The 25,033-nt window shown below is 36.3% G+C and overlaps 4 protein-coding genes and 1 pseudogene across 6 annotated transcripts; 2 read left to right on the top strand and 3 right to left on the bottom strand.

Moving 5' to 3' along the window:
• Positions 1 to 777: 777 nt before the first annotated feature.
• LOC112778836 (uncharacterized) lies at positions 778 to 1,295 on the bottom strand. Its single transcript, XM_025823115.1, has 2 exons — positions 964 to 1,295; positions 778 to 835 (listed from the first exon to the last, which is right to left on the bottom strand). Exons 1-2 carry the CDS (start codon positions 1,293 to 1,295, stop codon positions 778 to 780), a joined length of 390 nt encoding a protein of 129 aa, XP_025678900.1.
• A 3,560-nt stretch (positions 1,296 to 4,855) lies between these two features.
• LOC112778834 (uncharacterized) lies at positions 4,856 to 6,161 on the top strand. Its single transcript, XM_025823114.2, has 2 exons — positions 4,856 to 5,244; positions 5,336 to 6,161. The coding sequence occupies exons 1-2, from the start codon at positions 5,000 to 5,002 to the stop codon at positions 5,781 to 5,783; spliced, it is 693 nt and encodes a 230-aa protein (XP_025678899.2). The 5' UTR covers positions 4,856 to 4,999; the 3' UTR covers positions 5,784 to 6,161.
• LOC112776390 (uncharacterized) lies at positions 6,065 to 10,445 on the bottom strand (annotated as a pseudogene).
• Positions 10,446 to 13,293: 2,848 nt separating this feature from the next.
• Positions 13,294 to 18,840, top strand: LOC112776441 (uncharacterized). 3 transcript variants are annotated; one of them, XM_025820605.2, is made up of 9 exons: positions 13,294 to 13,656; positions 15,756 to 16,391; positions 16,523 to 16,588; positions 16,891 to 16,933; positions 17,443 to 17,497; positions 17,679 to 17,727; positions 17,962 to 18,029; positions 18,169 to 18,277; positions 18,468 to 18,840. In XM_025820605.2, exons 2-9 carry the CDS (start codon positions 16,185 to 16,187, stop codon positions 18,579 to 18,581), a joined length of 711 nt encoding a protein of 236 aa, XP_025676390.1. In that variant the 5' UTR covers positions 13,294 to 13,656; positions 15,756 to 16,184; the 3' UTR covers positions 18,582 to 18,840. The 3 variants fall into 3 exon arrangements, with proteins under 3 accessions (XP_025676390.1, XP_072082731.1, XP_072082730.1); XM_072226629.1 differs by lacking the exon at positions 13,294 to 13,656 and adding an exon at positions 15,147 to 15,614; XM_072226630.1 differs by lacking the exon at positions 17,679 to 17,727 and having other exon boundaries at positions 13,354 to 13,656; positions 18,207 to 18,277.
• Positions 18,711 to 20,534, bottom strand: LOC112776442 (receptor-like serine/threonine-protein kinase SD1-8). The gene is made up of 5 exons (XM_025820608.2): positions 20,304 to 20,534; positions 20,029 to 20,216; positions 19,625 to 19,862; positions 19,375 to 19,522; positions 18,711 to 19,267 (listed from the first exon to the last, which is right to left on the bottom strand). Exons 3-5 carry the CDS (start codon positions 19,711 to 19,713, stop codon positions 19,031 to 19,033), a joined length of 474 nt encoding a protein of 157 aa, XP_025676393.1. The 5' UTR covers positions 19,714 to 19,862; positions 20,029 to 20,216; positions 20,304 to 20,534; the 3' UTR covers positions 18,711 to 19,030.
• Positions 20,535 to 25,033: the final 4,499 nt, after the last annotated feature.

Raw genomic sequence — 25,033 nt, 5'->3', positions numbered from 1 at the left:
TATTTTTCAGTATCACTAATAAGAAAGGTGTTTCCTTGTGACATAAATTTTCAAGCAAAAAAACGGGGATCCAGCGATGAGATGGAAGCCAATTCCCTTTTTTTCTTTCTTTCTTTTCAACTAAATCCTCATTTTGGTCTTGAAAGGTTGATCTATTTTTCTATAATGCAAGAAATATAGTGGATACTAAATCTTCCTTAAACATATGATCCTGATGTTTAACTTTTTACTTTTGAGCATATGGGTGGAGGGCAGGAGATCTTTTATGATATATAATGAAAACTTAAAGCATCTAACTCGCTCTTTCTTTCTAGAAGAAGCTTCCTTCAAGATATACGTCCTTCAAATGCAATAGAGAGGTTGAACCAGCAGAGTTAGGGCATGGTGAATTCATTAAAGATAAATCTGCTTCAAAGAAAATTGTTTGAAGTGGTAATAAACGTGGACGGGGGTCTAATGATCAAGGACGGGGTAAAAAGATATCTAAAAGAATGTACAGTTCCAAACGAGATACTGGCTGCCGAAATGTAAAGGTCAATGAGAATCTAAGTAGGAGGAAAAAGATTCTCTAATATAAGAAAAAATTTTAAAATAATAAAATAAAAATTAATTATCATTTTCATTCAAGAATAATTAGATTTTTTATTTATTTTACCAACTTTTTATTTTAGGAGATGAATGCAGAATAAAATGAAATTTACAGCGAAGTCTAATAAGATATTCATAAAACAGTGGTTATATGGTTATAGGTACTATATACATAAATATATGTAATTATCAGCTATTTCTTATGGAGAAATAATCCAATGCCAACATTGAGTTATGAATTGTATATCTATCATTAACAGAAAATTTGTGTCTTTAACTGATAGCAAATGCATTCATATCTGCATATAAAATATACAAATGTACAACTATGGTCATTATTAACAACAATTTTCTAAGATTCTAAAAGCTTCTTGCCGTTGTTCATCACTCAATTCTTTGGGGAAGTCAACTAGAAACTTGACATGGAGGTCACCTCTTTTCCCATCGTTTTTAAGGGTTGGCATGCCTTGACCTTCAATAACCTTAACATATCCAGGGTATACAACAGTATTCTCAAATGACAAAGTCAGCTTCTCCCCTCCTAATATAGAAATTGGTAAAGAGCACCCTGTGAGTGCATCTACTAGAGGAATCTCAGCAGGAAGGTATCCAGGTTTTTCATCACCCTTGCCCTCAAATTTGATCTTTGTTCCTTTTCTCCATCCTGGCATCACTTCAATCTTTAAAATCTCAATCTCTTGGACCATTACCCTGTTGCAAAATTAATTAATAGTTTAAATTTTAGAGACTAATAGTTTAAATATTTACTCCTGATTCCAGATGCAAAATCAAAACAGACAAGGGGATCAAAATCAATAAACTGGGAAGAAAACTAATCAAAATACATTATTTATATATAAATAAAGCAAGGAGATCAACAATCTTCAAGTAGGCAAAGAGCAATAATGCTGAAACAAAGCAGAAATCTTCAAATCAAAGCATCAATATTGAAAGCATTTGCACTTATGTAGTTATGTTAGCAAATGATAGATATCAAATACTGTAGTTTTTCGTATTTGTATCATGCCTAATTGCCTATAAAGCATACTATTTTAGATCTCAGATTGTGCTATTTTCTAAGTTTGATTTTATTTTTTCCTGTTTAAATTCCTAGTGCTTTCAAGCTAAATTGTGTTTGCATCTTTTTACCCTACATGTTGTCCATATTTCAGATGGGAATTCTTCCAAATTAGCAATGGCTACAAACTTATCTGGGAAGGAACGAAGTAAGAAAATCAAAGGGATAGTTGGGCCAAGCCAGGAAGCTTCTTGGCTGAAATCTACTTATTCGGAGAAGAAACCTGTGTTAGAAATGCCAGCAAACATCCTTACCAGCTTTGATCAAGATGATAAAAGGACTCTGGCGCCTGAGCTGCAAATGAGTATTGTTCCAAAAGACTTATGTTTTCATGAATTGGAGAGTGTAGTTAAAATCAAACAAGTAGAGGCTAAAATGTTTCAGTCACATGCTGATGATGCAAGAAGAGAAGCTGAAGGGTTGAATATCTGGAAGATATGCTCAAGTATGACTCGTTCTATAAATACAACACTCCGTTCAGGCCAAGGATACTTGATTTTGCATTTGTGGATATGCTAGAAACACGAGAACAAGCTCCTGGCTCGTAAGGAATATCTATATTTGTGTTTTCCTCTTTCAAATTTTTATCTGCATAAGCTAACCGCGTCTTATTTAACACAGTAATGATTGTGGGGTATGGGTGGCAACCTGGATGACAAACTACAGGAAGACGTATAGTTATACAATAAATATAATTTTCTTTTGCTAAAAAAAATAGTACTTCAATTGCTAATGTGTATGATTTTGTTGGTAACCTAAAATATTTATATTTTGCAGGTTAATGATGATACAAGGATGCGACATGTGTTGGATTTGATTCTAAGGCCCCACAACTTGATGCTGCATAATGTCATTGAATCTGCTCCCAGGAATTACAATAAGTATAAACAAAAGGAGTCAAACAAAAATTAAATAATCGTAATTGTCATGTAGTCATGTTTAGTTTATATTAACTACTAAGACTTGTTAGTTTCATCTCTTTTACTTAAAAAATTATTATGCACTATATTTTTTATGGACTATTGTTGAAAATTAATGTTTCTGTCTTTCGTTCGATTATAGTTGAATTTAGGTGAAGCTTAATTTTCACTCTAGCATTTTGATTCCTTGAACCACTTCTGTGTTGTAAGCTTAATTGAAAATTTGATACTAAAATATATTAAACATTTTAAAATAAAAACAACATGAGAGAATGGTTATAATCTATCTTCTGAAAATCGGTTCGGACCGGCCGGTTGAACCATGAACCACTACAAAAAACAACTCGGACAAATGTTAAAATTCCCAATTTCAAAAACCGCAATTGAACCGACAAACCGGCCAAGAACTGGTCGATCAAACCAAACCGTCTCCTGGCCGGATTTTTGGAATAAGAGAAAAATGCAAAATTCTAAAAACGATTCGAACCGGTCAAATCGTGAACCGAGAAAAAAAACGGTTCGAACCAAAATTCTGAAAACCCGTTCGAACCGGTCGGTCGAACCGTAAACCGGTATATACGAATCAATCGTATATCAAAATCAAAAGATTCAAAAACCGTCATTAGACCGTTGAACCGGTTGAGAACCGGTCGATCGAACCGAACCGGGGCCCGACCGGTTTTCTAAAATTTGCTCAAAACGGTGCCGTTGGTTAGAGGAACCCTAACCAGTAACCAAAACGCGCAGCACCTCCTTGGCCTCTCCTCTCTCACAGTCTCACTCAGCCACTCTCCTCCTTCCTCTCATCGAGCTCCTCCTCACTCCCTCACTTCCCTCTCTCTTGCCTCTGAACGAACACACTGAAGAACGCAGAGAAGACAGAAGAGAACTCGGACGCAGCTTGGAGGAAGCACCGAAGCAGCCATCTCTCGTCGCCGTTCCTCAACGTCCAGCCACCGCCGCTGCTACAGCTTCGGCGCAACGTCGCCCTTGTTCGCCGCGCATCCGCCTCCTTTTTGGCCAAGCTTCTGCGTCTGTTTTTTGGCCAACCCTTGTTCGAACTGCTTAGCCCTCTGTTCAGTCCTCTACGCCGCGTGTTCGAGCCTCTGTTCAGCCTCTGTTCCGCGGCCTTTCAGCCACCGTTCCGCCATTGTCTGCCTCCATTCAGCCATCTCCGTCGCGATTTAAAGCTCCTCCCTTTCCCTGTACTGTTTGAATTTCAGAACTGGTCCATCCTAGGGTGATTTTTTTTCCTTCTTCTTGTTCTTGTATTAATTATTCAGTTATTGTTTTTTTTTTCTTTATTGTTGTTTTCATGGTTAGTATGTTTTCTTGTTCTTATTTTGTTGTTAGTTTGCTGTAGTTTAAAATGTTAATTGTTCTTGTTACTTTGATTTTCAGTTTTAATTGATCTTATTAACTTGTTAATTTGCTAAATTATTGTTTTGGTATTGTTCTCTACCCTTTGATTGTTATATTGTGTTTTACTGTGGTTGATTTAATAAATTGTTCATTGAGTGGAAGATGAAAACTTGCCATGGTAAAATTGTTGTCTTAGTCAACACATGGTTCAATGATTAACAGAACAATGTATTTTATTCAATTTGCTTCCAGAGTTGGCGTGTTTGGAGAGTCTTGACATTTCTTGCAGTAAAGTCGCTAATTTTGGCATCAGCTTTCTAAAAGGTACTTTCCGTTTCCTTGTATTATTGTGGTGTTTCAGAACAATCAGGATTTTTTATTTTATAGGTTCAACCTAGCATTTTTATCTTCTTCCATGGATTTTTCTTTGTTTTCTGTTTTTATGTGAATATATGGTTATAATTCTGAATGCAGCTATCAACCAATCAGTTTGTCTTTTCCGGGGAAAAATTTCAGTTATATATCTAATCTTCCTTGTGCTTCATTTCTTTGATGTAGACTTCAGTTGTATAAATCATTCTTGGAAAAGTCTCTTTGTTTTTCCTTGCAATTGGCTTGGTAAGCTTTTTGCAGCCAACTCAATTAATTTGAAGCTAAAGTTGGTTGTGTCGGACGGACAAAAAAAGAAGTTTGTAGATTCTTTGTTAACTGATAACCTGTTTCTAAGTATATGTGGATTGGTTTGTATAGTTTTGATCCTCTTTGTTTTTATGTATATCCATACAATGAGAAGAACATTGAGACATCTAAATGGCATGTTGAATAGTTGAGCTATGCGAGTTGCCCAAAGTTTCTTGAGTTTTGTTTTGGAGTTGAATTGTTCACTTTGTATTCTATTTTGTACATTGAAGAAAAAAAAGACTTGGCAGTTACTCTTTCATGCACTATTATTTATTTCTACTTTTAAGCATCAATCTAGGAGTGGAAAATGGTTATCTTGGCTTTCTACTAGTTTTCTCTTCCAACTTGTTTATTTTCTGTCACCATATCAATGGTGAAGATGCTAATATTTGTAATCTGGGGGCAGGGTACATCATCAACTGTTAACTATGACAAAATCTTGGCTAATGCGGTTACCAAGACCAACATACTTGTTGTTGAAGGGTATCTATTTGAACTACCCGATACTATTAGAGCAATAACAGAAGTATGTCAGAAAGCTCGCAGTAACGGTGCCTTAGTTGCAGTAACAGCCTCAGATGTCTCCTGCATTGAGAGACACTATGATGATTTCTGGTAAGATTATTATTACTTGACATTATTCTCCATAGATTTATGCAGACCCAGAGTTCATTCCTTTCCATGCTGCAATTTCTTCTTTCATCAGGGAAATTATTGGGAATCATGCAGATTTAATCTTCGCAAACAGTGATGAGGCCAGAGCGCTCTGCAATTTCGACGCAAAGGAAAGCTCTCCTTCGGTTACAAGGTATCTGAGCCACTTTGTTCCGCTAGTATCAGTAACTGACGGTCATAGAGGCTCCTACATCGGTCTAAAGGGTGAAGCCGTATACATTCCCCCGTTTCCATGTGTTCCGGTAGATACTTGTGGTGCCGGAGATGCATATGCATGCGGCATACTTTATGGTGTTCTAAGAGGCATATCTGATTTGAAAAGCATAGGTTCAATAGCAGCTAAGGTTGCAGCCACTGTTGTAGGTCAACAAGGAACAAGGCTTAGAGTCTCAGATGCAGTGAAATTGGCTGAATCTTTCACATTTCATAGATCTACTATTGGATCAGATATTGGCACTGATCACATTTCTAGTGTCTAATCAGATTGCACTTTGCATTTGATTATGAAGAAGAAGAAGAAGAAGAAGAAGAAGAAAAAATATTCTTTGATTTAGATATATGTAATTTCCTTTTGTTTAGCATATTTCAAAGTTATGTACATACTCTAGTTGTAAAAATAGGCATGCTTTCAATGGAATTACTTAGGCTTCAATTAAGTCTTCCATTCTCAGCATAGTCATTTCTGGTTCATGTACATATGTTTTTCTTTACTCTCGTAATATGAAATTTGGAAAATTACAAAAAGAAGATTCAATCTATATGGCATCCAATGTAAGAACTATATATTTTATGATTCTGGCTCAAAATGAGATCAGAATATTTTAACAGTTATGAATTACATTAAAGGCCTTTGAATATTCACTCGGCTCTTTGCAAAATCAATTGATATAAATCAACTATCCTAAAGCCAGAGCAATTTTTGATATGCTCTTGATCTGACATAATCAAACATAATAAAAATACAACTAACATCACTGTTGAATCTTGTTAACATAGTACAGAGCGCTGTGTTTGTGAATTTCTACCGAACAACTGAATCTGGAGGAGCTTCTTTGGGAATCTGAGATTTGAATAAAAATAAATTAAAATAGAAGACCATTTTTTTACCAACATTAACAGCTAGAACACAGTGTAAGATGATGATTACCTCTCCAGGATTCCATTTCTCTTTTAACCAAATACTGAGATCTGTGGAAACATTCTCTCCTTGGGACATGCTTCTGCAGAAATAGAAAACAAGAATACATGCCATGTAATTTGTAACTTACATATGAAGCCATTTACATTTTGAAATTCCACGAAGATAACCTCAAAAAGCTTCTGCATTAAGCAAAATTTGACGTTTCCACAGTTTCAATACTGATGTAAATTGGAGGCTTTCTACTTTATAAACTATAACTAGATGGCTAAACAAAATACATTTGATCCATGAGATAATAAGTTCTGTAACTTCCAACACAAATTTTAAAGCTGTGCCTCTTTTCATCAAAAGGTCCATAATAGAACAGTTAAAAGGGGATTATCTATGCACTATTGTATATGGCCAGGCAATAATACACGGAAAAAGTTGAGCTAATTTTGGGTGAACAGTGAAAATAAAAATTAGTTAAATTGTCGTAACTAGTTCTGAATTAATTAACATAATGCAACCAAGGACTTACGGAGATTGAACATCTGGTGTAGTCTGAAACATTGGAGTGGAGCTCAAGTCATTGAAGCCAAAGGATGGCTGCTTAGAACTTGAATTCAGGAACATTGTTGACTCCGCTGGGGTAGAGAAGGGGCTGCTTGGAGCACCTGGGAAGCCTCTGCCACTTATGTTTGCAGTGTTGGGTGTAAAAGTGTTTCCTAGTAGTTATTATAACATTTCATAATTAAACATACATAAATGGGGAAGATATGCACCTGAAAAGTGAAAACTGTAGTTGTGATACACTAGTTAAGTAAATATATACCTCCACTACTAAACTGTGAATCACAAGTTCCTCCTCCTCCTCCTCCTCCTTCTCCTCGCGTGCTGCTGGCTTGAAGAAGCGCATTTATAGCGAAATTGTTGGAGAATATGGATCTTCTGAGTTCAGTGAACTCTTGAAGAACTTGGATATCCTCGGGTGAAATGAGACCCGACGAGTTTGGAGGCACATTGAGTAGCAAGTGACAATTTCGACCAACCGACTTAATAGTATATTTCAAGTAGATTGATTGCAGACTTTGGAAGTTCTAAAGGATGCCAAAACCAACCAGGTCTGATTGAGACATCAGAGAGGGCAGGTACCCACTCATGACCAGCCGGATCTCCCTCGGCCGCATATCTGTTAGAAACAAAGAAAACATTGAACAATCTGAGACAAGGCATAACACAAGAAACATATATTAGTCACAGAAAATAAAATATATAATCTAATAACTTACATATTCCAACAGGTTCATATTTTCATGTGGTCCATAGTAACATGAAGTCCTCTTCCCACTTATGATTTGCAACAGAAGAACTCCAAAGCTATAAACATCGTACTTCGTTGAGTATATGCCTTTTCTCACATACTCAGGAGGTACATAACCGCTGCAAAAACAAGTATGAACTCATTAGAGACATGAAGGATTAAGCATGATAAGTCATCATCAGTTCTAATTTTACATACTATGTCCCAACAATCCTGCTTGTGTTTGCTTCAAGGTCATATTTCCTGAAAATTCTTGCCATCCCAAAATCTGATATCTTGGGATTCATATTATGGTCTAATAAAATATTACTGGCTTTGAGATCTCGGTGGATTATGGTGAAATTTGAGTACTCTTGGAGATAAAGAAGGCCTTGAGTAACCCCTTCAATGATGTTGGCGCGCTTGCTCCAGTCTAAAAGAATTGATTTCCTTGGATCTGCATTGAGTTTAATTCTGAATTATTACTCTACAGAATATAGATGCAAAAACACAGTCTAGAATAAACTCTGATTTCAACTCTGATCGAGTTTTCCAGCAAGACTAAAAGAATAAGGTATACATGTAATAACTTAATAGGGGGGCAAGTAATGTAACAGACCAAAGAGAAAATGATCTAAGCTTTTGTTTGGTAGGTATTCATAGATCAAAATCTTCTCATCCCTTTTTGTGCAGTAACCCAGAAGTCTAACCGAATTCACATGTTGTAATCTTGCCGTAAGCGCGATTTCATTTTTTAACTCTTCTAGGCCTTGATTCGAGCTTTCTGAGAGCCTTTTCACAGCTATCTCCTCCCCCTTTCGTAATTTTCCCTAAAAATATTAGCATATAAGTATATGAATAGCTAGTTATCCAAGAGCAGAAGAAATGGGGGTAAAAAAGACAGTTTATTTTCCAGGAAACAGAAGCAGAACTGCATTATTTGAAGCGAAATGAAAAACCTGAAGTATTCAAATTTTACCTTATAAACCGTGCCAAATCCACCCTCTCCAAGTTTATTATCTCTTGAGAAGTTATTTGTTGCCATTTTGATTGTGAGATAACTGAATGCAGTCAAGTCAGAACCATTCCCTTCTACATGATCTTGTTCAGCTCCTGATAAACATTTCCTTATTTTGTATAATGCTTTTGTAATGGTGGCTGCGGTTCCTGCAAAATACAAAAGAATGAGAAATAAATCTTATGGGAAATTGCAAAATATGTCAATCTTGTGATATGATTAATAGGGTGTTACTTTGCTTCATCCTTACCTCTGTGGCAGTAGCAAAACACTATTCCCAACAGAATTATGACAGTTACTGTTGATAGCAGAACAATTATCAACAACCTCCTCTTATGATGATCTTCATCTACTTCTTGAGCTGCAGGATATTGTTGCAAAATGAAGGGATGAAAATGTTATTGTAGAAACTAGGAAGAACATTGTACACACAGCACCACAAATATACAACCAATTATTTGCTATGCTGAAAAACATGATCATCATCCAATTTTGAGCAATGTTTTTTGGTAATTAAACTCACCTGCCTTTGAAAGGATCCAATTGTCATCGTTGGCAAGTTGGAACACACTGTAGCCAAGAAGTCCCTTTTCCTTGGCATAAGAAACTTTGGCTCTGATTGAATCCACATCATCAAAATCAACCCAAATGGTGGCTGCAACTGTGAACTCATCCACCACAAAAGTGTTATTAAATCTTGAAACAACACCATTATTCCCGAAGCTTCTAAGAAAACTCTTTATCAACTTGTAATGGCAGGTCCTGATGCTGGTGCCGCGATGCAATTCTCCCCTTGATTCACAAGTGTCCATGCATATCCATGATAAGGCAACCCAATTACAAGCTTGTTAGATGAGAATCCCCTTCTTCTCCATTCTTTGATACCAGAATCAGTGTTGTCCCAATTAGTTGGACCATACAAAGCTGCATGAAAACCCGTGATATTGTTCTTTGTAGGAACATAGTAATCATATGCCAGAAAATGCACCCAATCCAAGTTCCTCTGCATTGAATCAAAAGGGTAACTCGTTGAATCTGAAGGTCTAAGGTAGTAACCCGCCATCACTAACAATAAATCTGGTTTACTGGAGTTTCTTGCCTCAGAAGTTATGGCAGCTCGCCACTCCTCCAGAAGTTTCCCGAAATCGGCAAGCTCCGAAGCCGGTACTGGGGATGCTCCATTAAGTTCTATGCCTTGAAAACCATGTGACCTTGCTGTTGTAATAGAAGAATGAATGAAGGATTTTCTATGAGAAGATTGGTTTAGCATTGAGAAAAGGAAAGTGTTGAAACGGTTGGGTTTTGGAACTTAACTGTTTGGGTGAAGGCTGAGAACTTGTGAAGTTCAGAAGCGTTGATGAAGATGTTATAAGAGGTGAGTGAAGAGTGTGGATTTGATGTCTGAAGCAGAGATTTCACTGGCAGAATAGTAATAACCAGCTTTGACCCATGTCCATGATGATGCAGAGAGAGTGAGAGGAAGGAAGAAGAGTAAGAAGAAGCAAGTAAGCATTGATGTTGAAGCCTATGTGAAAAGTTATGATTCAAGTCCACATCAAGTATTTCTAGATTCCAGAAGGAAGCAGGTTCCACGTTGAGGAAAATTTGCATCCGCCCAAGTCTTCATTTGATAGGTTTGAAGGGACCGCTTTGAGTCTTTCTAAGAGGCTGCCAATAAAAATATCAAGCATGCTGGTACAGTGTATACACACCAAAAACTAATTATTACGTATTTATATATAAATATAAATATATTATTTACATGATTTTAATATATATTAATATTTTAATAATATTTTTAATTTTTAATGTATAAATATTATGATTGTAAGTTAATAAATTATAATTTAAATAACATAATCTTTCTATATTCAATTATTTATTTAGAGGTCTCAAATTTAAATTTGTCTATTTTTTAAAAAAAAATATCATGGTTATGAAGTCAATTTAAGAGTGTAATTTGCTGTTCACAGTCTTGGTTACATTTGACCTTTAACGTATCATAGGGTTTTTTGGTCAACATATTTTTAATCAATATTCAATACTAAGCAAGCTATTCTCCATTCCAGTTGTGTTGGGTTTAAGCGCTCTCTCTCGTTTTTTTTAGTTAGTGTTTTTTTAATACAGTCCCTACACATTTAAAGATTTTTATCACATAAGTTCGATGAAGTTGATTTGACCTCAATAAAAATTTTTCACGCAACATACGCGTGAATTATATTTTTTTTTTAAAAAGGATAAATCGATTTCTAATTTTTTGATTTGTAGTATTTAAATCTTTAAGAATTTAAAAATATATTTAAGTAAATTTTTAAAATTTAGATATATCGATTTTTGAGTCTAATTTATTCAATTTTAAAAATTTTTTTATCTATCCGTATCAACCAGATTAGTATAATAGGAATTACGTTTGATTTTTTCGTTGAGTCTGACTGACTCAAGTAAATATGAGTCACGTCCATAAAAAAAATAATACTTAGCTTAAACTGTCTGCAAATATTCTGCACCTCGTCCACTGTCGCAGGCACCGCTAACCCGCAACAGTTCCAACCTATGCAACTCATGGTTGCAATTTGCAAGTGGAACATGCTAAGGCCTGCCTCCTAACCTATGTTTTGTATTTTCAAGTACCTTTTCTTCCTAGCAGCTTCTACTGACTCATATTCTTCATTTTGCATGTTCTCTGCTATTGTCTTTGGTTTTGTGATTTTCCTCTTTCTCTTCAAACTCAGTTACATTCTCATAATTTATGCTAATTCTACCTCCTAATTCCCTATTGTTCCCATTAAATCAGTTCTCACATCAAGCTTAATTTTCTCCTTTTTCATCTTTACTTGGTAATTCAACATAATAAAAATTTCAGTTGCCACTACAATGCATTATTTTTTACATCATTTTCCTGTCCTTCCATTATGCATTCATCTTATCTCTGAATTTCCATATTTGCTTTCCTTTTCTTACCCTTTCGATCCTCAAATTGTTTTCTGTTTTTCCGTGCTTTCTGCTAATTCATTATCTTTAATTGTAGCCCCCTCTTTCTCATTTCTCCTTCAATATCTGCATTATAGTATGGCCTGTTTTTGCTGTCCCTATATACTTTGGACTTTGTCTTTCCTTTAATTGTCCTTCACCATGTGTAATCTATTATTGTTATCTTTTGGTGGATTTGGCTCAGTTTCCATGTAGATTGTATTTTTTGGTTTAATGGGCCTATTGGCTCATTTATTCCCAACCTTTCTATTTAACTTTTTTCCTTTTACCTCTTGAAATTTTGTTTATAACTCACCTAACTTTAGAAAATATCTTCCCAATTCTCCTAACTGCTCCAAAATTTCATTCTTTGACACAAATCCTTTCAGCTACTGATTTTCCGAACCTTCTCCTACTTGCTCCTCTGCACTATGACTTTGCGCTACTCCATCTCCTTGATTTTCGCTTGCAACCTCCTTCCCTCTTTGTTTTTCAATGCTGCCCATTCCACCAGCTACACTATCAGCTGAGAACTGTAGATCCTCACCTTTCTTTTCAATCAGGTTGAGTGCACGCGCCTCTTCTTCTTCCACTTTGTTGTCTGAAGTTTTTTCCCCAGGTCTCTATGCCTCCTTGTACATGAGCGGTTTCGCCTTGTTAACTCCAAGGTCAGTTGAATATTTGGGTTTACTTGGATCCCAACTTGCCATAACTTGAGGCCTCTTGTAGTCCTTCCTCCCATGTCCCAATAAGCTACACTTTAAACAGTAGCTTTCCTAAATTCTTTTATACTTAAATTCAATTCAGGTATTTGGTAAGCTCTCTTTGGCCATCCATAACCCAGTTGGTAGTGGCTAGGGGTTAGGGGTGAAAAAAGGTCAGGCGGCCTGTCAGGGGCCTGCAGCCTAGCCTGTGTTTAGCCTGGCCTAACCTGACCTGTTATAAAATAGGCACAGGCTCAACCTCTTATAAAAGCCTTATTATGTTAATAGGCCAGACTCAGGCTCACTAATTAGCTTTATTGGCCAGTCAGGCCAGCCTGAGCCTGTTAATACATAATTACATATATAAATAATTTTTTTATTATTAACAAAATTATAAGATATTTTAAATTTATTATATTTAATTATAAATAGTTTTGTATATTTTAAACACTTTAAAGTTTAAAATTTTTTATAAATATTAAATATGATATTTTATATATAAATATGTCTATTAAAAAATATTGTTTTTAAATAATATTTTTTTTGTAAAAAAAAAATTAGCAGGCCTTTTAACAGGTTTCAGGCAAGGCCAGGCTGAGTAACAGGCCAGACTTAATACTTTGAAAAAAGTCTATAGCAGGCTGCAGGCCAGGCTCAGGCCAATCAATTATATGACAGGCCAGGCCTGTTAAGAGTAAAGCCTGGCCTGGCCTGGCCTGTGGCCTTATTATATCCATGGTTTTGAAAATCAGATTAGATCGGTCAGTCAAACCGATTTGACCGTGAACCAAACATCTTTACGGTTCAGTTCTCCATCTAAAACCGTAAAAAAAAAAACGCTTATAAATTGTTGAACCGGCCAGGCAAACCGAACCGGACCAGGCCGGTTTTAAAAAAAAAAAAAAAAGAAACGCAGCTCACTCCTCAAGTCTTCAATTCAATCTATTTCCCCGAAAATCCAAAACAAAAAAGAAACCTTAGCAGTAGCCTCCCCCACCGCCGCTCTTCTGCCGGCATCTGTCGCGCTCAACACCACCGTCTTCGTCTGGGCGTCTAGCCCGGGTCTCCAACCCCTCTCTTCATTCACCAAGCGCAACTTCCATTCTCGAATTCGCCGTCCGCCGTCTTCTCTTCGTTTGCTCAGCCACGCTTTTGCCGCCGTTCGTCGTCGTGCTCGTCGCGTGGTCTCCGACTCGGTCGCGCTTCTGCCCTTCTGCTCAGACTGCTTAGAACGAAGGCAATGACTTCATTTTTTTTCATTCTTTGTTCTTCGTTCTTTGCTTAAAAATCATCGAATGATTATTGAAAATTTGAATGTTTTGTGGTTTTAGTTTTGTATTGAGTGATTATTTGATTATTGATTAGCTCTGGTTCTGTTGTTTTTCTGTTCTGCTATTCTCCGTCAGTAGGTGGATTACTTTGTTTTTCTATTTTTCTGTTTTTGTCTGGTAAATTAGAGAAGGATAGTGCATGTTGGGTTTCTTTTTGTTCACTGCTTGGAATTTTGTTGCTGAGAATTGTTCATGTCTAATGATGTGTCTTCTGATAATATGTAAGTCTGTTTCAGGTGGTTAATTATTATATGTTTTCTTTCTGTTAATTTTTAGTCCCTTCCTCCTCAACCCTCCCGACCAGAAACCCCTTCACCTTTCAAATTTGTTATTTTTGTCCCTGCCTGTAGAAAGCTATTGTAGAAGAGATTCAGCTTGATTCCTTTGTAGGATTTGATGGGTTCCTTTACCAAAAAGTTTTAACAGATTGTATTAGTAACTAATACCATTATTTAATGAAGTGATATATACTTGATCACTACTAAACTGGTCCAGCAAGGGGGATTATTCTCATATCTTGAAGGTGATTTTTCCATTATCATTATGGGGGATTTTTGTGGCATGTATGATTCCCTTACTTGCAAGAAACTGTTACTGTCATATTCCCTTTCAATGCTGTTGCCAGTCCTGAATGCTCAACATTAGTGGTTGCTGGGAGGAATGGGAATAAGAGTACCTATTCAGAAGACTGGCTTGCAATAATGATTTGCTAAACTGTGTGACTTTTCTGTATTAGTCTAGCTACATTGAGAAGCATTATGTTGTACTATAAATTTTTGGATTGGTTTCAACTTTCAAGTTTTCTCCAATAGGATTTATTTGAGTGAATTACATGATGCTACACATCCTGATGTCAATTTTAGCAGTATTTGATGGCTGTAAGTAGTCTAGGGTTGTAAAGCACCACTTTGATATTAACTTTTATCTTAATCACTCCTGTTCAGGCTTCTCTGTGTAGCAGAATATGATTATCTTATTTATTTATTTATCTTTTGAATACATGGTGTGATTTTGGACTTTTCAAGTTTAATTTGGAATTAAGAGAGCATTGTGTATTCCAGGATTTATGTTAAGGCAATGTAGTGGGGAACAGTGGAGCTTTTTCTTAAATTTCGATTAGTAACAAACTGAATGACAAATTGATAATCATAAGGGTAAATACCTTTTCAGGTATCAATAGGCCTTGTGGAATAATAGAAAATCATTTTTGTCCTATTTTTGTTTTTAGTGTTTATTTATAATTTATTTATTATTTTATTATAAAACGGTTTTTCTTATTGAACCATGGTTAAACCAGTTAGACCAATAAACTAGTGAACCAATAACAAGCGGTTCGATGATCGGTCCGGTTTTCAGAACCTTGGTTATATCCAAAGCTACTTTCACCCAGAGAAATGATTTCTCCAACATATTGCTGCTTCTTGGATCCTCTGTTTCCATTGTTATTCCCATCTTGGCTCCAATGATTTTTGCAGTGTTATTGTTGAGATATGCCTGTGGAAACCCATGCATATGCACCCATAACTCTATTCTATCATGGTTTACTTCATGTATGGACTCCCTCTGGTTACACATCTGCAAGTTAACTAGCTGCCCTCTTATACTCCATGGTCCTCCCTTCAATATTTGAAGCCCTTTCCTCTGATCTTTGAAGCTGATAAGGACCTTGTTCCTTCCTACCTCCGAAATAACAACTCCTTATGGATTTCCCCATAACCCCATAATAGCATTCCTTATCACCTTGAAACTTAGTTCCTTATCCGATATCATCTTGCCCACCAAGTTGAAGCAGTCAGATTTGTGTTCCTCTTCTATTCTCTGGTTGATTGCAATCACTTTTCCTTTTATTGGTTCCAAACCAAAGGTTGCCATACTTTTGTGCTGTGTATTTTATGTGTGGTGTGTAGATATGCTAGTTGTGTGAGTGTTGGTGTGTAATACTTGATGATTCAGTGTTATATGTGGGTAAAATCTATAGCTAACCTAAAATATTTTCTTGTTGTAGGTTGGTTTTGCTGAAAGAGATGATATCAGAGTACGGGATCCACTAGAACCTTACGTTCTAAGAAGCTCTCCTAATGAGAGAACTCGCTCTCCTGCTGAGTGAGGGTCATGCGTTAGGACTTAGGACCTTCTTGTTTATTTGAATGTGGTCAAATGAATGTAATAAGATGATTTGGATCTTGGAATAAGGTGAGCGAGTGAGTGGAATTTTGTTTGGTGTAGTAAACGGGGCCTAGGCCCAAGAAAAGGATTAGACAGTAATATTTGAGTGAGTGAGTGAGTGAGTGGAATAATATGGTTTGCGAGAGTAAAGTGAACATTAAAAGCCCAACTTAATTGTATGGGCCAAGCCCAAGAAAAGTAAACATTCCTTAACACTACAGCTTCGAATTTCGATCCATTGGATCCCGGAGTGGCAGTGTTCTCCTCCATGGATCGCCGGAAAAAGAGAGAGAAAACGACGGTAACTAAACCCTCAACGGTAGATGCCCCCTTGCCACCGAAAATCTCACCTTCAGAGGCATTCATCGTCACACTTTCTTCCGTTTTGGGGTTAGGTTTAGCGTTCTATGTAGCTAATAGTGGCTTCTCTATAGACCTCGTCACTGATCCTTCTCGCACCATCTTCTTCATCTGGGTACCTTCTATTCCTCCTTAGTTATTCTCTTTTCAATGTTTTTGTAATGCTCCGTTGATTCCTATTTTTGGAAGAAAAAAAAAACTTTCTTATTGCCTTATTCTGCATCGTTTTTCTTTTTTAAATCCCAGCTTGTGGAGCTTCCAATTGTGATCCTTCTCTACAGTCGCTATCGACAGAATCCCCGGCAGTGCATGGTAGCTTACATTTTCTTCAAAAATTTTCCCCTTATATGATTGTCTGAACTTAGTCGGAAGCACATGAGAAAAAAAGAAAAAGAAAAAAAAATTGGAAAAGGCCTTTATCTTCATTTGATAGTGATAACAATGTAGTTGGGAATTCATGTTCATTGGACTTCAAAATTAAAATATTTTTTTCTATATTTTTTATATATGTTTGTTGTTTAATTTACCAATAATACAGCAATTTCGAGCACATGCGGTTTCCTCGTCTGGAGGATCTAATTTCTTAGTGTTTGGTTTTCGTGTGTCATGTGCAGTACCTGCGAGCCGTTGGACGTGGCTTGCTAGCAGTTCCAATAGGTTAGTTGAAACTTATGCTTCCTCTTTTGTCTTTGTTCTTGATCAATTTGGATGTCATTGCTTTTTGTGTTTGTACCATCCTTTTTGAGTTTTTCTTCACAGCCACTGCACTGCTGGCCTGTTATTTCCTTCAATAACCTGAAATAGTTTTCTTTTGGGAAGTCAATGTATTATAGATTGAGCCATAAAAGTGTTTTCTGGCATTAGAGTAGTTAAATCAAGGTCATAGGTTCAAGCCGTGTAAAGGCCACTGATGTGATTATCAGGTTAGGCTGCATATATTACAATCTTTGGATGCAGCCATTCTCCGGATTCTGCATTAATGTGGGGTACTTGTATACCAGACTGCTTTTTTTTAGAGTAGTTAAAATTAAACAAAGTTATTAAGAATCCTTTCCTCATTTTTATATTACCTGTGTATTTTCCTCATCCCTATTTGTGTTGTGCTCTTTCTTGGCTGACTCATTTTAATTTTTTTTAAGCTAACTGATTCACTGTTTTTATTACAGGGGCGCTACTAAATTGTTTAGGAGCTATTGCTTTGGGGGCACCTGTCACATTTCAGTATGTGAAATAAGTGGTATATACAGTTTTTTGTTTTATGTTATTTCAATCTGCATAAGACTGCAACGCTATTGCTGTTGAGGAGGAAATAAGGGGTTAAAAGTATGTTTGTATATTCTAATTGAAGCAAAATGTGTGGTATTTTATATAATTCTAACTTCCGCAAGTCTCTGTAACTCAGGTTTCTCCCAAAGACTGTAAATTGGTCTCTTATGATGTCATTGTTCACAGTGAGTGTCTATTTTACTACCATTTTCTTATTTTACATCTTCTTGAAGACTACTCAATTGTTGTTTTATATTTGACTTGTGTGGTGTAATGTATTTTTGTCCATTGATTTTGTGGGGATACTTTGCATTCTTGAAAACAGTTTTCAGATGTATGATTACCAGATTTCTTTTAGGCCTGTGGCTCGTGATTGTGTATAAATTAAGTGTATAAACTCACATTTTGTACTATAACAGACAGTTCCAGCATCATGTGTTCTTGGTTCATCATGGGCTCATTGGAAGCGGATCTTTGCACAAACACAGTATGATTCTTGTATTTTTTGTTTCCTTACCATGTTTCTTCATTAAAAACAAAAGAGAAAAAACATTCTTACCATGCTGCACACAGACATTCTTGTATTTTCCTTACATTTTCCCCCCTCTCCTTGTATTCACATTTAGGCCAAATGGATCTGTAGAGTATTTGATTTGTTTGCCAGCTCATGGAGCAGTTATTGGGGGCTGGTTTGGGGCTTGGCCAATGCCACTTGACTGGGAGAGGCCATGGCAGGTAATCTCCTTTTTATAAACTCTTCTCCCATCTCAACTCACAAGTTACTTACCACTGGTCATGTGTCTATAATTTCTTCTATTCCTATGAAGAGAGTTCACTTTAGATGTAACACTACTCTTATACTTACTAAAACTATTTTTAATCTGTTTGGCCATCATGATCTTAATAACGTTCCATTATTTGTTAGGAATGGCCTATTTGTGTGAGCTATGGAGCAATAGGTGGGTACATGGTGGGATTGGTAGCATCATGTGTCTTTGTTCTTGCTCGTGCTAGATCGCAGCATGTCAAACAAACGTGAAGTCCCGATTGGCCACAGGAAATTTTGATTCATCTTCTGATTTTTCCTTGTGAATGAAAAATGGAAAAATTAACTAGTATTGGTTCAAATGCAAGTTAAGCGCAAGGAAAAAATGTTTGTCCCCTGACATTTCTAGTTTTTTTTTTTGGTTGAATTTAATGTATTTTTCTAATTGAAATCATGTACACATGTGGACAATTTCTTGTGCAAGTTTGTTCTTGGATATTTGATTAAGTCTTAATTCAGAATTTTTGTGAAAGTTCTAATATTAGTCCAATCAATCAACAAACTGAGAATTGTAAGCAAATCTTTGCATGAACATTACTGACCATTGTACAAGAATGAAAATAAAAAACTACACGTCCAAAAGTTTTTTCCAGCACTATCTTGCTACAATCTGAGACAGTGTTGCTTCGTTAACCGAATAATGTTCTTGCTTCATAACAAATTCACCTTGCTCCTGGATATCTTTCTGTTGAAAACGCTGGCTTCTTTATTGTAGCAAGAATAGTTTCACTTCTTAACATAGAAGAAATTTCCAACGCAGAAGGCCTGTCATTGGCATCTTCTTGCACACATAATAGACCTATTTGTATGCACCTCAATATTTTGCAGCCTGAAGCTGTGTCATCAAGAAAAGGATCCGCAAACTCCGTGCCTCTTCCTTCTTTCCACAATTCATAAGCCTGAAGAAACCAATTCCTCATTAGTCACAACCATGGACTTCTTCATTAAAATCAAACGAAACTATATAAAACATTAATCACATGCTATAGATAGTATCTTTACTTACATATTCCATCAAGGTTAAGTTTTCGTGCTCGCCATAATATCTTGTTACTTTGCCACCTATTATCTGCAGAAGTAGAACTCCAAAGCTATACATATCGGATTTTACTGAATACAAGCCTTTTTTAAGGTATTCAGGAGAGACATAACCACTGCATTAGAGAAAGAAAAGCAATATGATGCATTAGAAAGCTAGATGAAAAGAAAAAATCTTCTAGAAGAAATGTTTTAATTAGGTCCAATAAAAAGCTTACTATGTTCCAACAATCTTGGCCGTGTTTGCTTCTTGCTCATCTTTTGAGAATATTCTTGCCATACCAAAATCTGAAATCTTTGGTTTCATCTCACCATCTAACAGAATGTTGCTAGCTTTTATATCTCTATGAGTTATTGTTAATCTAGAATATTCTTGTAGCTAAAGTAGTCCCTGAGTAACACCCTCAATAATAGCTACACGCTTGCTCCAATCCAGAAGAAGCCGCCTGATAGGGTCTGATACAGAAGCAATTCATGGATCAAAATGCTGGTTAATTGTCTTGTCCATAATTTATCCTTTGATCGTATATCATTTATATGAGCAGCTACTAAAACATCAAAACTTGAAACAATATGTTACATATTCACTCATTTAGTGTTTAGACAAGTGAAGATTACTGACCAAATAGATAGTAGTCAAGGCTTTTGTTTGGCATGTACTCATACACCAGCATCTGTTCTTCTCTATCAATGTAGAAACCCAACAACCGAACAAGATTCACGTGCTGTAGCCTTGAATTCTTCAAACCCTTGTGTTGAAGTCTTCGATAACTTCTTCACTGCTATTTCCCTGCCATCTGGTAATATTCCCTGTAGAAATCAAATAGGCACTGTACTTAATATCAGTAATTAGATATCATGATCTTAGGATTAATGTGCTGTAGTTAGATTCTGTACCTTGTAAACAGGACCATAGCCACCCTGACCAAGCTTGTTTTCAATCGAAAATACTCAATATCATATAAGCTAAAGACTTGCACATCAGGAACACAATCAGGAAAATATCCTGCATCTCTAGCCGCAATTATGTTTCCTAAGTAACAAATGAATAAACAAAATTCAGTGTCTTAGTTTCAACCAAGAGCACCACCAATGTTGAGTAATCTCAGGTCAACAAGAACATACCCTTTGGTTTTACTAGTCTCCTTCTTATGTAGTAAATTATGAAACCCAACAGAATAATACATACAGCACTTGTCAAATACTAATGTAACATTAAATAACCATTATTTTGTTAAATACTAATGTAACATTAAATATTATTGTGATTTATTTCGTTCTAAATTTTTTTATTATATTAAGATCTTTAAACTTTATAAAAATAAGATATATAAGTCTCTATTTTAATTTTTACCTTTAAAAATTTTAAAGACTTTAACATAATATTTTTTTTAAAGACAAAAAAGTTTGACATAAAATTTTTTAAAGATTTATTTAGGTAAATACTTAAATTAAAAAGATACTATTTATACACTAAAATCAATTATCATATATATATATATATATATATAGTTTAATTTATTTTAATAATTAATTTTTGATAGATAATTTTAATATATACTTAATATGATAAATTAAATTATTAATTATTTGGAACTTCACAAAGCTGAGGCTGCTACAGGCAGATTAAGGCCGCCATTATTTGTGGATATGCTAGAAACACGAGAACAAGTTCCTGACTTGTAAGGAATATCTGTATTTGTGTTTTTCTCTTTCAAATTTTTATCTGCATAAGTTAACCGCGTCTTATTTAACACAGTAATGATTGTGGGGTATAGGTGGTAACCTGGATGACAAACTACAAGAAGACGTATAGTTATACAATAAATGTAATTTTCTTTTGCTAAAAAAAATAGTACTTCAATTGCTAATGTGTATGGTTTTGTTGGTAACCTAAAATATTTATATTTTTCAGGTTAATGATGGTACAAGGATGCGACTTGCGTTGGATTTGATTTTCTATGGCCCCACAACTTGATGATGTGTAATATCATTGAATCTGCTACCAGGAATTACAATAAGTATAAACAAAAGGAGTCAAACAAAAATTAAATAATCGTAATTGTCATGTAATCATGTTTAGATTATATTAACTACTAAGACTTGGTAGTTTCATCTCTTTTACTTAAAAAATTATTATGCACTATATCTTTTATGGACTCTTGTTGAAAATTAATGTTTCTGTCTTTCGTTCGATTATAGTTGAATTTAGGTGAAGCTTAATTTTCACTCTAGTATTTTGATTCCTTGAACCACTTCTGTGTTGTAAGCTTAATTGAAAATTTGATACTAAAATATATTAAGCATTTTAAAATAAAAAAACATGAGAGAATGGTTATAATCTATCTTCTTAAAATCGGTTCGGACCGGCCGGTTGAACCGGTTGAACTATGAACCGCTACAAAAAACAACTCGGACAAATGTTAAAACCCCCAATTTCAAAAACTGCAATTGAACCGGCAAACCGGCCAAGAACTGGTTGGTCAAACCGAACCGTCTCCTGGCCGAATTTTTGGAATAAGGGAAAAACGCAAAATTCTAAAAACGCTTCGAACCGACTGGTTGAACCGGTCAAATTGTGAACCGAGGGGAAAAGCGGTTCGAACCAAGATTCTAAAAACCCGTTCGAACCGGTCGGTCGAACCGTGAACCGGTATAAAAAACGAATCAGTCATATATCAAAACCGAAAGATTCAGAAACCGTCGTTGGACTGTTGAACTGGTTGAGAACCGGTCGGTCGAACCGAACCGGGACCCGACCGATTTTCTAAAAATTTGCTCAAAACGGTGCCATTGGTTAGAGGAACCCTAACCAGTAACCAAAACGCGCAGCACCTCCTTGGCCTCTCCTCTCTCACAGTCTCACTCAGCCACTCTCCTCCTTCCTCTCATCGAGCTCCTCCTCACTCCCTCACTTCCCTCTCTCTGGCCTCTGAACGAACACACTGAAGAACGCAGAGAAGACAGAAGAGAACTCGGACGCAGCTTGGAGGAAGCACCGAAGCAGCCATCTCTCGTCGCCGTTCCTCAACGTCCAGCCTCCGCCACTGCTACAGCTTCGGCGCAACGTCGCCCTTGTTCGCCGCGCATCCGCCTCCTTTTTGGCCAAGCTTCTGCGTCTGTTTTTTGGCCAACCCTTGTTCTGCCCTTTTTGGCCAACCGTTGTTTGAGCTGCTTAGCCCTCTGTTCAGTCCTCTACGCCGCGTGTTCGAGCCTCTGTTCCGCGGCCTTTCAGCCACCGTTCTGCCATTGTCTGCCTCCATTCAGCCATCTCCGTCGCGTTTTAGAGCTCCTCCCTTTCTATTTCTTGTATTTGTAATTTTCTTGTTCTGCTACTAACTGAAAACTATTTAACTGGGTTGATGGATTCTCACGCTCATACATAGCTGCTGCCTCTCCAGAAGTTGTTAATACAAAATACTGACTTCATGTGTTGTTGGGCTTATTGAATGCCTGAAATAATGATTGCTTAACTTAAACTTAGAAGTTCACATTTTGCTTGGGTTGGGAATGGTTCTTATATGTGGTATACCTCACATAAGTAGAAGTTGTTTAGGCTTGAAGGATGGATGAAACATTGGCCCCTTAACCTTGTATTGAAACATAATATGTCTAGAATCAAAGTGGCATTTCATGCATTTTCTTAGAGTATAGTCTTGATCTAAAAGTAATATTAGAGTGCCCACAAGAATCCGAGGAGGGTATTAGTCTGCTCATCAGCAGAAAGTTGCTGAAGCTGATGTAATTAGGGTAATTTAGTTTGATGTATGTGATTTGATATTAGTTGTTAATTTGACGAATTGTTTAATTCTTAATGGATGCAGTGCTTTGAGATAGTTAATGGTGTCATTGAAGTTGAAGGAATAGCAGAGGAGAAAACTGCAGGTGCTGAAGAGGATGAAGGTACTAATTACAAGATCATACATTTTCTTTAAATAGCATTTCAATTCATTCACTGATAACATTTTGATTTGGTTTTGTAGAAAAAGGAGTACCTGCTTTTTGGCTCAATGCAATGAAAAATAATGAAGTGTTAGCTGATGAGGTTAGTTGGTTCTATCAATAGTAACTCCCCCCTTTTTTAAATGTGTATTTTATGTCTTGCAAGTTAGTTACATGTGCAATTTTCTGCTGTTCTCCTATTCTTATGTTTAACAAAATGAAAAATTTGCAAACTGGATTCTTTTACCTCGACTGAACAAGTAGAAAAATTCTGCTTAGCAAATACAGCCAAATAGTGGGAATTCTTGCAAGGGTGTTTTAATAGTAATCTAGTTTAAATAGCTTTTGTAATTCCAATTGTTTAATAAGAGTAATTAACTGTTGGAATTTCTGTACAAGATCTTGGTTAGCAGCTTGAATCCCAAATAAACTACAACAGCAGATAGATACATCAATCTATGGATCAGAAACTACAGTAACTCATAACATTAAGATGGAATTGAAACCTACAAATTATAAGATGGAAGATTACATTTACCTGAAAGAACTATTCTAGAGTGTTGTCAGCTTCACAGGGCAAGACTCCTTTTAGTAGCTTCCATATTAGATAAAAGATCTTTAATGTCTGCCTCCATTCTCCTTTTCATGTTGAAATACTCCAGATGTGCTCGTTCTAATGCTTGAATTTCTTCGAGTTTCTGCCTATGCATTTCCTCTGTCTCACCCAGTCTCAGCTTCGCAATTCGCTGAGTATACTTGGTGCACGAAATCGTGATCGTTCATTCCTTGGTAATGGCGCTAAAAAATTAATACGCACGTTCATAATCTTAATTCTTTGTCACAACTTCGCACAACTAACCAGCAAGTGCACTGGGTCGTCCAAGTAATAAACCTTACGTGAGTAAGGGTCGATCCCACGGAGATTGTCGGCTTGAAGCAAGCTATGGTCACCTTGTAAATCTCAGTCAGGAAGATTCAATTGGTTATGGAGATTTGATAATTAAAACACAAATAAAACATAAAATAAGATAGAGATACTTATGTAATTCATTGGTGAGAATTTCAGATAAGCTTATGGAGATGCTTTGTTCCTTCTGAATCTCTGCTTTCCTATTGCCTTCATTCAATCCTTCATACTCCTTTCCATGGCAAGCTGTATGTTGGGCATCACCATTGTCAATGGCTACATCCCGTCCTCTCAGTGAAAATGGTCCAAAATGCGCTGTCACCGCACGGCTAATCATCTGTCGGTTCTCGATCCTGCTGGAATAGGATTCAGTAATCCTTTTGCATCTGTCACTACGCCCAGTACTCGCGAGTTTGAAGCTCGTCACAGCCATCCCTTCCCAGATCCTACTCGGAATACCACAGACAAGGTTTAGACTTTCCGGATCTCAAGAATGGCCGCCAATAATTCTAGCCTATACCACGAAGACTCTGATCGTAAACCAGGAGGCTAAGAGATATGCCTTCAAGCTTGTTTTCATGTAGAACGGAAGTGTTTGTCAGGCACGCGTTCATAAGTGAGAATGGTGATGAGCGTCACATAATCATCACATTCATCATGTTCTTGTGTGCGAATGAATATCTTAGAGAAGAAATAGGCTTGAGTTGAATAGAAAAACAATAGTACTTTGCATTAATTCATGAGGAACAGCAGAGCTCCACACCTTAATCTATGGTGT

This window comes from Arachis hypogaea, chromosome 19 (assembly GCF_003086295.3).
Source record: "Arachis hypogaea cultivar Tifrunner chromosome 19, arahy.Tifrunner.gnm2.J5K5, whole genome shotgun sequence".
NCBI classification, from domain to species: domain Eukaryota; kingdom Viridiplantae; phylum Streptophyta; class Magnoliopsida; order Fabales; family Fabaceae; genus Arachis; species Arachis hypogaea.
Note: the sequence above shows the minus strand (reverse complement) of the source record. Positions and strands in the feature narration are given on the sequence as shown.

Excerpts from the sequence above, each read along its gene's own strand:
- LOC112778836 (XM_025823115.1), bottom strand. The coding sequence starts at position 1,295 with ATGGTCCAAGAGATTGAGATTTTAAAGATTGAAGTGATGCCAGGATGG. Across the intron at positions 836-963 it reads GAATTGAGTGATGAACAACG|ATATACAATTCATAACTCAA; the intron begins GCAAGAAGCTTT and ends TGTTAATGATAG.
- LOC112778834 (XM_025823114.2), top strand. The coding sequence starts at position 5,000 with ATGGTGAAGATGCTAATATTTGTAATCTGGGGGCAGGGTACATCATCA. Across the intron at positions 5,245-5,335 it reads AGACACTATGATGATTTCTG|GGAAATTATTGGGAATCATG; the intron begins GTAAGATTATTA and ends TTCTTTCATCAG.
- LOC112776441 (XM_025820605.2), top strand. The coding sequence starts at position 16,185 with ATGGATCGCCGGAAAAAGAGAGAGAAAACGACGGTAACTAAACCCTCA. Across the intron at positions 17,498-17,678 it reads GGGGCACCTGTCACATTTCA|GTTTCTCCCAAAGACTGTAA; the intron begins GTATGTGAAATA and ends TCTGTAACTCAG. Across the intron at positions 17,728-17,961 it reads TTATGATGTCATTGTTCACA|ACAGTTCCAGCATCATGTGT; the intron begins GTGAGTGTCTAT and ends GTACTATAACAG.
- LOC112776442 (XM_025820608.2), bottom strand. The coding sequence starts at position 19,713 with ATGAAACCAAAGATTTCAGATTTTGGTATGGCAAGAATATTCTCAAAA. Across the intron at positions 19,523-19,624 it reads GCCAAGATTGTTGGAACATA|TGGTTATGTCTCTCCTGAAT; the intron begins GTAAGCTTTTTA and ends TCTCTAATGCAG. Across the intron at positions 19,268-19,374 it reads ACTTAACCTTGATGGAATAT|GCTTATGAATTGTGGAAAGA; the intron begins GTAAGTAAAGAT and ends TGGTTTCTTCAG.